This window comes from Bacillus rossius, chromosome 7 (genome assembly GCF_032445375.1).
Source record: "Bacillus rossius redtenbacheri isolate Brsri chromosome 7, Brsri_v3, whole genome shotgun sequence".
Taxonomy (NCBI): domain Eukaryota; kingdom Metazoa; phylum Arthropoda; class Insecta; order Phasmatodea; family Bacillidae; genus Bacillus; species Bacillus rossius.
In genome coordinates, this window is record NC_086335.1 from 6,697,062 (window position 1) to 6,711,770 (window position 14,709).

Below are 14,709 nucleotides of genomic sequence, written 5' to 3' on the forward strand. Positions count from 1 at the left end.
ATGACATTCTAGCATGATGCAGCCAACCTTCCAGCACTGAATTTCACACTAACCAAAAATTATGATTTAAATAGTCAATATATTACTCTATCTCAGATTCAATAGCTAATTAAATTTTTTTCATTGTGATTTTCGTGTTCAGCGTGCAAAAATACATTAACCCTTTCACTGCTATTGACGAGGGTAGAAGCTCACTATGTTGTTGCTAAGCTGTGTTTGTAGGTGTTGCATCCTCTGTGCTGAACTAATTTTTTATGAAATCATAAAATTCAGATCCTTCTGTTTGATCTCACTGGCGAAGTTAACATTATATATAGTATATAATTTTAATTTTTGGAATTTTATTATTTTCAATTACAGTTTTTTTTTTAATTTTTAAATTTAAATTTTTAAATTTTTTTTATTTTAATAACTTTTTGTGTTCTTATGTTATCTTTTATATTGAGGCATATGTACATAAAACAAACCACAAATCTTTAAAAGTTTGCTTTTGTGTGGTATATCTCAAAGCAAGGCACAATACATAGTGAAGCATCACAGGTCTTGCAGCAGTAGCGTGTTTCCTTACGTTTCTTGTTCTTTGTGCATACTATACATTTCCTTGTTGGATTTTTCTTAGATGTCATCTCTAATACTGATGGTAAATGTCTTCCGACTAGGCTGGTTGGATGTTCTTTGTTTGATCGCCTGCCACTTTGAACAGTTTTTCGAGAATTTCTCTTATGAGAGCAAGCTGAAATTGGGCTATTGTTACATTTTTCCCAGTCACCGTTTTGTACAGAATATAAGAATTCAGTACTGCAATGTCTAGGAGGTGAAAGAAAACCTTCTTGTACCATTTTACAGATTTTCGTACACTCTCGATACAGGTGATGATCATCTCAGAACTATCAACTGCTCCCATGTTTTCATTGTAGTCCACGATGCACTTTGATTCATTACCTTTTCTCCATTTTTGCGCGAAATCTCCATCATATCGGCACTATGGCATGTTGTCAACATGTGAACCTCTTGTCAATCACACCACTTTAGCGCTAATAATTTTTCAGACGACCTGAAAGTACACTAGAACCTCGATAATCCGAGCTGGATGGGACCAGGGCCAACTCGGATTATCAAAACCTCGGATTATTGGAAATACGAATAAAAACACGCAAAATCAATTTCTAATACATATGTTGATGTTTTAATAAAAAGGAAATACAAACATATTAAAAGGCAGAATAGAAATATATACATAATTATTATTTTTTAAAATAATCTATTATTGTTTTTTGTTTTTTTAATGCTCCTCGCTTCTCAGCTGCTATTGTGCTCCACTTCTTAAAAAACATTACGTCATTTGGCGTGACGTCATCTTGCTGCTCCACGTATTCGAGTGCCTTTTCTAAGCGTAGAAACCCATCTGCATGGCTAATTTTTTTGTTGGTTTCTTCTTCCCCTTGTTCGTCTTTTTCGGTGTCCTCATCCCGGTTGTTGACCATTTCAATAATTTTCTCATCCGTCAATTCTTCAATTTCATCACTGTCTAACCACTTCTTAACCTCTTCAGCACTGGATTCCATTTCGCAGCCAGGGATTGCCTCCATTAAATTCAATAGTCATATTATCACAGTCATCTTCAACTGTTTCTTCTTCTTCACTTTGTGAAACTCTCGGTTTTATAAGTTTTGACCAGGATTTCTGTATAGTTTCCTGTTTAATTTCTGACCACGCATCAACTAACCAAGAGATAACGTCTTTTATATTAACTGTTTTTAGCATATCTACTAATGAAATTTCTTCTTCTTGCAAAATAAATGTCAGAAGCATGCGTCTGTACTTTTTCTTTATTGTCGCAATGACGCCTTGGTCCATAGGTTGAATGAGGCTAGTCACATTTGGGGGCAGGAAAACATTTTTAATTTCATCACTTGACAGCTCTTCTACGTTTGGATGGGATGGAGCGTTGCAATAACCAACAGTGCTTATCTCGGTAATTGTTGTTCTTTTAAAAAAGTTTCTACTGAAGGAACAAATTCCTCGAAGAACCAATTTTTAAAAATGGTCGTATTCATCCACGAGTTCTTTTGATTTTTGTATGCGACGGGTAGTGCGTTCATATTTACATTTTTAAAAGCTGTAGGTTTTTTTGACTTTCCTATCACCAAGGGACGAAGCTTATCCCAGAGGCATTGGAACATGGCAGAACAGTAATTCGTTCCTTGCTCTTTTTATGCCCAGGAGCGGAAATTTCGTCTTTGGATGTTAGACTCTTGTCAGGTAGCATTTTAAAATTTAACCCAGTCTCATCACAGTTATATAATTGATCATGTGTGAAGCCCCCTTCTTCGATCATGCTTTGAAATTTTTGAATGTAGTTTTCAGCACCAGCAGAATCAGCTGAAAGCTTTTCTCCTGTGATATGCAATTGCCGCACACCGTATCTTTTTTTCCATTTATCCAGCCATCCTTTACTGGCATTAAAATTGCTTTCACCTTCTTGTAATTTATTACTAAAATACTGCGCTTTTTCTTGTAATATAGGCCCAGAAAGAGGGACACCTTTTTGCCACTGTGCTAAAAACCATGAAAACAAAGCTTCACTTGTTTTTTTGTACTCACTTTTTTTCATACGAGATCTGGATGTTGTAGCCTGAGAAAGATTTTTTTGAGTTTGCCATAACTTCAATTTCTGTCTGTTGCGCCTCCAGTCACCCACGGTAACAGCACTCACTCCTAACTCACGCGCAATTGTTTTTAGCCGCTCACCTTTATCAACCCGCGTCAGCGCTTATAATTTATCACTTAATGATATTTCAGTATGTTTTCTTTTACTCATACTGGTTGGTAATAGAACTGGGACGTAACTACATAGATGTGCTCACGGCGAAGAACTTATTAGGAACTAAAAATTGCCCTCTGGAGGGAACGTGGGGAAGTGTCGAGGGGGCGGAGGGTCTAGGCCGACGGAGAAAAGGGTTTTCCCCCAATGTTCTAAAAATAGATTCTTGCGACTTCTGACAGAGGTGGGCTGCTACCTGCTATGTACAGTCACTTACCCAACTCACCCCATCGGGCCTTCCTCCTCTACGTAGCCCTGGCCGTCCCTACGTGTATGTGTGTTTGCAAAATTCGTATTTTTTTCTTTCTCATAACCCCCGAAACTGACTCGGATTATTGGGAACTCGGATTATCGGAGCTCGGATTATCGAGACCCTACTGTAGCTTCTCCTTTCTTCAGCTTTTTGTCCATTTTGGGCGTTTGCTTCCTTGTTTTTCTGACTGTGCCAATGCATTTGTACCATTGCTATGTAGCCATTCAAAAAGGGTAGGACTTGAGTACCAATTATCGAGATAAACAGTTTGTCCTTTTTGCAGGTATGGTTTCAGTAATGTTGCCACAACATTGCTAGATTTTCCTAGGTTCAATCCTGCCTCTTCAATGTCAGACACAGCACCAGTGTAGATTATAAAATCTAGCACAAAACGAGTGTCACAATCACACAATACAAATATTTTTATACCAAAAGACTTCTTTTTGAGGGAATGTATTGCTTGAAAAATAATCTTCCCTTGAAGAGCAGGAGAGACTCGTCAATACACAAGTTGGCAAATGGATTCATTGCAGATCTGAAGGTCTCCCTGAGACTGTCAACAAGTGTGCAAATTTTACCTAGCCTATCACCATTTGCAGGAACTTTGTTGTCTGAAAAATGCAACATTCTCAACAATAAAAGAAAACGGTCTCGGGACATGATTTCTGGGAAAGCTGGTGTTTTTAGAAGAGCGTCTCAGGACCATGTTTATGCTGATTTTTTTTTGTTCTTGGTATAAGCATGCAGACAGCTAAAAATGTGTACATTTCCTCCCAGTTGGTCTTTGCCCATTTACTGAGGCGGGAATGCTCAGATGGAGAGGTGCTTTCAACAATGAAATCAAAGTACCTATTAGTTTCTGTAGCAATATGCTCCATAACTGACTTTGAAGAAAATTGGGAAAAAAAATTCACTAATGTTTTCAGCTTCAGTCAAACAAGTTTGATTACCAGAACTTTTTTCTTCAAAATAATGAATACGAGGCACAAATTCACCCTGTTTCCAAGCTATTTCTTCTGGTCTTATTTTTTTTGCTGTTGGTTCTTATTCCTGCTCTTCATTGCTCGTTTCACTTTCTGACTGTGAACTAGGGAATCTTTGCTTCGCTGGTGATCATGTCATCAACGTGGAAGGACCTGGTTGTGATTTATCAGATTCCCAACCATAGTCCCTGCTTGAAATGCTACTCACATCGTCGCCATCACTATCTGCAAGCATTGCTAGCAGCTCCTCATTTGTGTATTTTTTTCGTGCCATGGATAAATACTACAAAGAACTAAATCAAAATTTTACATACCGTTTATACAGAACCACTAAAAATACGATCCTCTTCAAAGAACCAAAAACATGATCAACTGGTAATAAACAACTATGAATACTCGTAAAGAATTCAAAATAGCGCGAGTTTTGTCATTTCTGCAACCAAACAAGGCATACACAATAAGGTGTGAAAATATTTCCCGAGCTCGTAAAAACTAGTAATGTAAGCGCTATCTATGTGTGAACAAAAAAAATAACTGTCCGAGTTGTAAAGTACAAACACGACACAATCGACTACAGTTCTCTCGAGCATGCACACGCGATGCGACACGTACACACTCTGTTGGGAAAGAAAACATTTACCGTATCTAAACTCTCAAACCTCGAATGCAGGCCACGAAGATCGATAAACACGACATAAGTTACAGAAAAGGCCACTAGATAGTGTTGGTTTATAGACGTACTTATAGGTCTGTAGCAGTGAAAGCGAAAGTAGCGAGACGAATATAGTCATCCTTCGCACAGGCAATGCTATTTCGATAGGACGGATATATTCGTCCTTAGCACACACAGGACACAATTTACGTACGAATATATTCGTCTGTAGCAGTGAAAGGGTTAATATCAGCTATTTTTGAGAACGAAACTTTTTTTTTGTATGTCAGTTATTAATGGCAAAGGGTGTAAGTTATGGAGATCTGAAAAACATTTTAGAATACAATGTTACATTAAACTTTTCCAATGAAATTGTGTCATTCAACTTTCTGAATGACTTTAAAAACCAGCTGGCTAACATTATTTGTTAATTTTGCAGTAACTTTTTTATATGTACTAATCACATTGGAACAAATTAGATAGAATGCTATTAGGCAAAGTCTGTTTTGAAAGAATTGGGTTTGATTTGAAGAGAAATAATTTGATAGCTTCTTTTCAGTATTGTAGATATTGTAGGTAAAGCTGACTCCGATAAAAAAACTAAATCACTTTCCTGTGAGTGCCGGATGGACGAGAGAGAATGGAGGGCGAGGCAAGCAGGCATTGCCAAGGAATACCGGGAGCTGTCAGTCCCGAGAAGTGTGGTGGCGTTTCCATTCTCGAGAAAGGTGCTTGGACCTTGGACCCCTTACACAAAAAAAAAATTGCGCAAACATTGTCAAGAGACCTGGAGGTGACACAAGAATTAAAATTTATTATTGCAACTAGCTGACTACTCATGGTGAGCTTGATCCGGTAAGCCATTAAGGTGAAGACAACCAGGAAAAAAGCTACTGCATTATCGACAAAATGGTACGGAGGTAAAAAAGGAAAATAATTCCCAATTTAAATTGACTTCATCTTGTGATCAATTGCTAATGTGGTTCTGGCTGTAGAAAACTGAAATACAAAGTCAAATAGTCACATATGCCAGCCAACACAATACTGCAAAGGAGGGGTGGAAAACACTCACAGTTACATGTTCGTAGTAATTCATGGCACTTTGATTTGCTTCACTTCTGTTCTTGTGATGTGTTGTGGGCACGCCATTAATGTAGTTTACCTTAGATCTGGTTCTTGTGTTTTTATAAAAATTGATTGTTTCGGCCCAGTTACCATCAAAGTTATTGTTTTTGTTTAACGTATATTCTTTAGTCTGTCGAATCACCACCTAATGCCATTGGAGTTTAAAACAATTGTTTGAATTGAATTCCTATCTTTACATGGTTCATATTTTTGGCCTTATTGACTCAGGCAACTAGGGATAAGTTAATTGAAATTTTACCCCTCAATGCAATGACCTGTGTAAGCAGCTTAGTTCTTTCTGGGCAGAATCTTCTGTCATATACAGTTTGACTTGCATTTCGTAACTATTCCTTGTATATGGTACACAAGTTTGCTCTATGGTTTTATGTATATGCTTACTTGTGGTGTCAGCAAGTTCCAAGTGTACGCCAGGTTTAATACATGGTTATTTATTCCCTGGTAGTGAATGGCAGGTCTTTTACGGCACTCTTACACTCGCCACATTGGGTCTCTTGTAAACAGAAATTTCACTGTAATTGACACGTAATCTTGTCGAATTGTAATATTGATTTTTTTGCTTGTGCTTTGTAGAGCATGTGTTCTAGTTTTTGAGTTTACCATGTTTCATCATTTATCTATTGCTATAATATTCAATAATAGAATTAAAATTGTAAACTACTAACATTGGTAAATGTGTAGCCTTTGGGTGCTCAATGTTTTTTTCTGAAGTGTAAATATTATATAAAGCCCTGAAAAGATTCTTTTGAGGCCTGGTTATTTATTACCCGCATCTGAGACTTTCCTTCATTCCCTAAAACAGATTAAGATCCCTTTTTCTATTGTGATGCCACACACAGAATAACTATGCCCTGTCTTAATTGGCACCACTTGGTTCATACTTCTGTGAATTATTATTTCTGCAATTTTACTCTGCATAGTGTACAAGAAAAACATAGAACTTAAAGATTGGGTAATAAATAAAATAAATGTGGTCATGAAAACACATAACCTGTATATAATGTGATGTATAAGGGGTAGATAAATATACAATAACAGCAAATGCTAAATTGTAAAATAATTGAAAAACTTTATTATCTGGTAATTTAAAAATATTATTTTAATTAACCAAAGACCCATGGGTGTCGCAACCGGGGGGACACGTCCCCCCCAATAATAAAAGTCTTCAATTTCGTTCCCTCCAATAATATATTTAGTTTCGTAGTTATATTAAAAATATGATTTCTGTGATACAACCCATATGTTGCGCATGGTGCTTTTAGTCCAATCATGATAATGTGAGCACTGTGTTTTTACAAATTTGTTCTCTGAAAATTTTTTTTATAAAAAAAAATAAATTATATATTGCAATCAACTATAATTAGAATATTTAGGAAAGAATAATGCCTAAAATACACCTTTTTGCACCTTCAAACCCCAAATTTTCCCGGGGGAGGACCCCTGGACCCACCACTTTTTTTTTCCAGGGGATGGATATTCCTCAATAACTAAATCAATTGCAGTCCCCCCCAAAACATATATCCTTGCGACGCCCATGCAAAGACCAATCTGCAACATATTCACCAAAATAAACTTGGCAGGCAGGCAGATAAAAAAAAATTTGCAAAAATAATTAATACCTGCAAATACTTTGGGCACAGATTACACCAAACGTTTATATATTTCACTTTATAAATTTCACAGTTTATGCCTAGTTCAGATCGGTAGTTCACTAGACAGAACTAAAAGAACTTCTGGCCTATGGCTGTTTATGCTCGTGTGAATGTAAGTGTGTTTTAAATAAATATTGGTCTCAGGGCACAAAAACAAAGTTTGCAAATAGTAGCTTGTACTTTAGGCCGCACAATAAACATTAAATTACACTTGTCTAGTTGTGTAAATAGACCTAAATCTGGTAGGCATGACTAACATTGGTGACCAACGAATTCTCTCAATATGGCCTACCTGATATTTTCGAAAACTACAAGCCATGAACATCTTCACAGTATTGAAAACATTGTGATCGCTTGTGGGTCGTGCATATGTAAGTTGTGAGCTCTGGTATGTGTTAACTGTAACACTGTGTGTCGGACTGAGGAGTGTGACAGTATCATTCACTTTACCACCATTGAGAACGACCATCCTGCAGCACCCAGCACTGCCAACTGAACTACGGGAGTCTAAGCTCTGGTGATTCTGGAGACGGTGAGCCCTAGACGAGACCAAGATGGATGTCATGCCTTCAGATGAACCGGACCTACAGTGCTCGTCCTGTGTTTGGAATGCCAACAACGTCATATTGCAGAAACATTCAGACAGTGACTATGGCTCTGATAGTGACACGATTTAGGCTATGGAACTTATGATACGATCATTTCCAGACAGATCCTGTTGTACTGTTCGATATGTCAAACGTACATTATAGGAGGATCCGCTCTAGTCTGCACTGCATTGAACATGAAGTATGTCTTAATGAACGCTTGAGTGTGAGGACCTAAATTGTGTTAGTGGTCTTTGCCACCCTCATGCCATATTCCCTCGTTCAGTGGCTGAACGGTGTCAAGAAACGAGACATTACTGCTGTAGCCTACTTACATCACCACAGTGGCCGCTCTTGCATGATACTCCACGTTGCTTGGCTATAATGCATACATTGACTGACACAAACGTCTCTGGAACTGTTACCTCCAGTCCAGAAGGGCGGGAGGACAAGGGGTGAAATCTCAGAAAGAGGTTCTAAAGTTCGAGAAACAAAAGTTCTTTTATTAACAAAAATTGTAATAACATCACATCCTTCAATACACGCATTTTCATATATGACAACCTTCTGATTTCTTATTTTGAAGATTACAGCAAGTGCCCACGATGTCTGTGAACAGATAAATATAATTAACAATATCGGATCACAAATATATGTCACACACATTAACTTAACGCTTTATTATAAGGCAAACAGCAAATTATATTAGCAGAAAAATATGAACATCAAATCAATTGGTTTTTGGGCACATTGAATATTACGTTAACTGTACTAACATGAATTTAACGTTGCCAAACAAATCAAATACGATTAAAGAATAGGAAAATATGAAAGAAAGAGAATTGACATGAAATCTCTTATAGTACAGTTTATATTAGGGGTGAGCCGATCACCACATTTGCCGATCATGCCGATGCCAGAAATGTGGTACCGATCATGCCGATTTTTTTGACCGATTAGTGCTTTTTTAAGTTGGTTGTAAAATATGCTCCGAATTACTTAAGTTAAATAATTTTACTTGAAACTACTCATTACTGAATACCCTAAACAAATAGGTTACATATATTTATATGACAAACTTTTGATTTAGACACTGATTATTAGTTGTTCCCCTAAACTAATCTGAAAATCTATTAATCCCTTTAACAAAATTTATAACACACTGTTAACCAACTAATCATCATCGTCACACCATTCGAAAATGAATGTTTGTTTACATTTTTCCGCTTTTTGGCGCGATTTAAAATGCTTTCTGCTTGATATAAGGACGCTGTTCCAACTATATGCCAGCGCCCCCGGCTGACGTGGTATGGCCACTCACGTAAGGCTGTTCCAAACACCGCCACCGTTCGCCCAATCATCTGCGTGCTTTTGTATTTATCGGGTGTCGCTGTTCCAAGGTGACGTCAGTGCCCCGAGCGGTGTACGTAGGCCTTAAAACTTCGCCTGTTTGTCTTATCTATCCAAACATTATGCCGGAAAGGAAAATAAACGCCGTAGTTTTACGTATTTTTACAGTATATTTTTGAGTTTAACATTATAACGTGAGCGTGTGTAAGCTTTTGTTTGCTTTAGTGCATTTATGACTAATGTTCAGTGGCGGCCATGTTGCGGTGTTTGTTTATCAGTGACGAGACAGTATTTTACCCAGTTTTTAAATTTCGCTTAAAAACACTGCGATTTTGCGTTTTAATACTAAATTTCGTGTAAAAACGCTGTGTTATGGCGATTTCGCGTTTATCGTCGTTTAATCGCGATCGCGAAAAGAACAGGCCCCTATGCATGACTTATTAAACAATTTGGTGTGCTTTTGTTTACTATTTTTTAACAAACGTACTTTTCATGAATATGTTTATTTTTTAAGAATAACTTTACTTAATTTTTTTTTCTGCAGAAAAGATTAAAACACGTAAGTAACGTAAGTGTTACTTTAAAACGTCAAGCAACAGTTCTGAAGCAAAAAATATGTCGGCGCTTTTGTGTTACGTAGAGATTTTTTTGTCTTCAGAAAGCGGTAATCGGCAAAAAGGATCGGCATGCATGAAGCCGATCATGCAAATGACCAAAATAACCAAAATCGGCCGATCTTAATAATCGGCAATCGGCATCGGCTCACCCCTAGTTTATATATACGTAACTAGTTTACATTCTCATTCTTCGTGGTCTGATTCTTTAAAGTTCAACTGTGTTTATGGTGTAAGTATCAATGGCTACTTGACACTTAAACTGTTCCCGTTCTTACACACACGTTCTTACACCCAGCGAGTCGTATTCAACAGTCTCCTGGTTACTGACAGCGGTATGCCGTGACGCCCCGCCAATATTGCGGCGAACAGTCTTTATTATTATTCGGCTCGTCAATCGTTCAACGAAGTAGCTGCATTTTGTAGTTCTATCAGGAGTGATCGTGTAGTGCGGAAACTTATAACAGTTCAGTCGAATCCGTTACGTAAAACTACGTTGGTTACGTTACAGTAAGCCTCAACGTATTGCAAGTTGGTACACTTTACGTTATGCGATATTCGACCTCTCCTCCGTCTCTTGCCACGCTGCCCCACTGCCGTTCTACTTTCAACACCAGTCAAACATTTACTTTACTTATCCCGTAACCTTTACGAGACAGTTCCCTTCATTCTACAGACGAGGCAAATTTTCTATTTCCTCACTATGCGAAAATTCTAAGTCCAAACTAATGCGACTTAATTTATTCTAAGTCCCTCGTGGACTTGTAATATTTCTACTGGGTTGCAAAATCTTCAGAGTCCCTTACGGACTTAGATTCTGACGACGGCTCTTACCGTTTTCTTCCTGAAGCGGTCGCCACGTCGTCGGGCAGCGTGACGGAGGAGGCCGGTGGTGTAGATGGTAGTCACTGCAGGTTCATGCTGCTGGGCCAGTCGGAGACTGCCTGCAGAAGCGTTGGCTGGGTCGGTTTATATAGTCCGCCGGGGCCCGACCGAGGAACAGTCTGGATACCCGCCGGCGGAAGTACGTCATCGTTGGTTGTTCCGGACGAAGCCTGCGAAGCTGGGCGGAGTCGAAGCGGCCCGAGCGGCCCCGATGTAGTGCCGTCCGGCGCGCAGAAATCGAACATTGCGGGCCCTTGTGCTGCGGGTGGTATCCATCAGATAGCCAGGGGCGCTGCCTGGTAGTCGTACAGTTAGGCAGTCCGAAACTGCGTAACACAACTAAACACATAACATACAAGCAGGAGTCTATAAATAATTTACAGGTTATGTTGTAAATGATACTGAGGGAAAAAACGTTGAACTGTTGTGAGAAGTGATCCCAATTTTCAGAGTTCATCCAACTGTTTTATTTAATCATAAATAAAAAAATACGAAGGTCGGTCCAGGTACTGTGGTGTGAACTATGAAGAAACTCGTCAGTGTTCCATGAACTGTTCTGGTGTACGGATTGTGTAGCAGAAATGGCTGCCTTCCAGCCTAACAACAGGTACCCTCCGGTTTTGTGAGACATAAGCATAGTGTAATATTCCACCTGGTTGCCAGGAATTCAAAAAAATTTATTCTGAAAGGTGTAATGGTATTTTTCATACAGTACAGATTCTGAGGCCCTCGATAAATGATATTCCTTTCGAAATTATTGGCTTTCCAGATTATAATCGGTGCCCTGTATATCATCTGCAGTCGTGCAAGTTCACAACTAGCGCTCTCAGCTTCTTAGGACATGCAGTCATAGCACATACTGTGCATTGCACATGTGAACAGGATATTGTACCAAGTACTCTATCAGTTATATATTTGTGTAATGCATAACTTGCGTTTGTAAGAAAGTAAATGTCCGATTTTATGTTTTATTAGCGTCGCATACTTATGAATGATTTCCGATTCGGTAGCATCGGAAAAAGTGCAGTTCCCACAACCCAGCCCGTCTGACCAAATGCAGGTGTTCACTCGCAAGAGAGCAGGTCGGCACCGCCTGGCATCGCTGTGGAAAATATTATCGTTATTTAAGAAAATGAAAAAAATATGAAAAAAATATAAAGCTAACTGAAACCGAAATTATAATTTGCGAAACGTTAGTTAGAGATAAGTGTTTGTATTCTCATGCACAGGTACCGCCTGATGCAGGGGGCATGTCTGCCGGCAGGTGGCCAAGAACCGCTACACGGGCGACCTGGGCGTGGTGGCCCTGGAGTTCCACAAGGAGGGGCTCAGCTTCGCCGCGCGCAAGAAGAAGGCAGAGAAGCCCTCGGAGCCGTCCTCGTGAGTGCGCTCGTGTCGCAGCCTCCCATTCCAGCTCGTGATCAACTTTTAGACTTGTTCACTTGTTTAACTTCCACGAAATGAAAAATATATACAGTGCATAGTTTTTGCATAATTAGCTGCCAAAGTTACATTTTTAACGTTTTTGGGTTGGACAAATAAGGAGAATTTAATTTAATGCAGAAGTGAAACTTTTTAGGTTTAACTGCAATGCCACTGGCTTCTTCAAGAAATGGTTTGAATTTATTTCAGAAAATATTAATTAATTTTACTTGGTATTTCAAAATTCTCAAATTTGTTACGATTTTTACAGCTTTTTTGAGTTTTTGTGATAGAAATGCAAACCATATCATGAAGTATCCAGTGGGATTGCAGTTAAACCTAAAAAGTTTAATTTCCGCAATAAATTAAATTCTCCTTATTTGTACAACCCAAAAACGTTAAAAATGTAACTTTCGCAGCTAATTATGCAAAAAGTATGCGCTGTATATATTTTTCATTTCGTGAAAGTTAAACAAAAGTCTAAAAAGTTGATCAGTGATTAATATAAATATAAATGGGAGGCACCCCTTAACTATTACTTACAGTCTTATGTACACAAAAATTATTGTTACTGTGAGGTAAATGCAGCTTTACACAGTTTTCAGTGAAATGTGTTTGTATTAACTGTAAAAAATTTACAAAAAAATTTTAAGAATTTTTTATTTTTTTTGTAAAATCACTTTAAAATGGGTTTCCATTTGGTACCTCAAGTAGTCAGATCACAGAAACCTTGGAGGGGTGTGTAACTGTACATTTACTTTTAGCTACAGTCTAGGTAATAATTGTTACCCATCCATGCACAATTTTTCTTTGTATAGTACTGAGATATGCAAGTTTTAATTATTTCACAGTTGCAGATAAAGCTAAAGTAACTTTATCAAAACATGTGCTGTCTTTTTTCTTTCTAAACTGTTATTTAATGGATCTTCACTTTGTGAAATAACAGTAGTAGTAAAATATAATTTACATATTGATTGAATGGACATGAACTTGTAGGTTTTGATAAACCAATGTTGCACAAACATATTAATTTATTTTTAATCATTTACATTGTTTGAATACAGCACAGGTATAAATTACTGAGCTGTGAGTAGCACTCAGAATGGAAATAAATATTTTATCTTTAAAATTTAAATGCTCTGTAATGTAGAGGGGGTTTGTAGATAACGCACACGCGCGTGGCTGACTGCGTGGCACGGACGGGTGGTCAACGAGGGGAGGGGGGATGTGGGGCTCGCCGAAACAGAGATAGTCGCGGGTGGCAGAAGCTGTGCGGTAACAGAGAAGGGTGAAGTTTGGTAGCACATTCACAAATGTGTCAAGCAATAAAATAATGCCTAAACAGGATAAACAACGTGAGACTGAAAACCAGAAATGCTTGCAGGAATTTAAAGGAAAAAATAAACTCAAAGCTTAAAATAGAAATTAGTGTCTGGTAAGTGGTCCCTTTTGGAACGTGACTAAAAAATAAATGCAATGTCCTTCTGAAATTATGATGGTGTGCAAGTGTGCAGCTTACAATAGTACATATGTACAAAATTATATTATAAAGTAATAAATGTTATAACCATAAATTTTTTTAAAAAAAAAATTAAAAGAAAATGCCTTGATGTGATGAAGCAAGGATAACCAAGAGGAGCCATGCTCATGTGGCCTTTGGCTTCTTTTAAGTTAAAAATAAGCACATACCTAGATCTGGAATCCTACAAGGCAACTCAACAAAGGCGGAAGCCAAAATGCTTACTAAAAATTTTAAGTATAACACCCACAACATATGAATAAGAGTAAAGTGGATAGTGGGAACTTTCCTACAATAATAAGGCAAAGAAAATGGCTTGAAATATCTTCCTTTAATCTAGAAAGATTATTACTATTATTTTTGTTATATCAACATGTTTTCCTCTAGGTCATCACACATATAAAGAATATAAGGCAATTCTGTACACTGCAAGTCTTTTGGTTATAACATGCTCGTGAATGACCATTTGTTATTAAAAAGCAATATTATACGTATAATCAGACTGGTAAATTAACAAAAGGAATTATACTAAGCCACCCACAAGTGACATCAAGGTAAATGTGTGGGTTGAAACATGAACTAAACCACAAGGATGGCTGCATTCACCGGAAATGCGCGGAATGACGAGCACCGTCGCAGAAAAATGGTTGATAACAATCAACATTGGTGTTACTAAACACTACATGATAAATAGAGGATGAAGGGTAGGGAGACATTCCTTCGTGCCGAGATTACATACTCACAGACAGTACCGTAGCCGGCTTCACTGACTGGAAAGGCGAATAAGATATCGGGAGTAGCCCGGGTGATGTCATAGACTGTGTC

The 14,709-nt window shown here is 38.0% G+C and overlaps 1 protein-coding gene across 1 annotated transcript in view; it reads left to right on the forward strand.

Annotated features, from left to right (window-relative positions):
• LOC134534399 (uncharacterized) overlaps positions 1-13,289 on the forward strand; it is a 90,282-nt gene extending 76,993 nt beyond the window's left edge. Inside the window, exon 22 of the mRNA XM_063372864.1 lies at positions 12,208-13,289. Within this exon, the coding sequence (XP_063228934.1) occupies positions 12,208-12,327 (120 nt within the window). The 3' untranslated portion in view covers positions 12,328-13,289. The remainder of the gene's footprint in view (positions 1-12,207) is intronic.
• Positions 13,290-14,709: the final 1,420 nt, after the last annotated feature.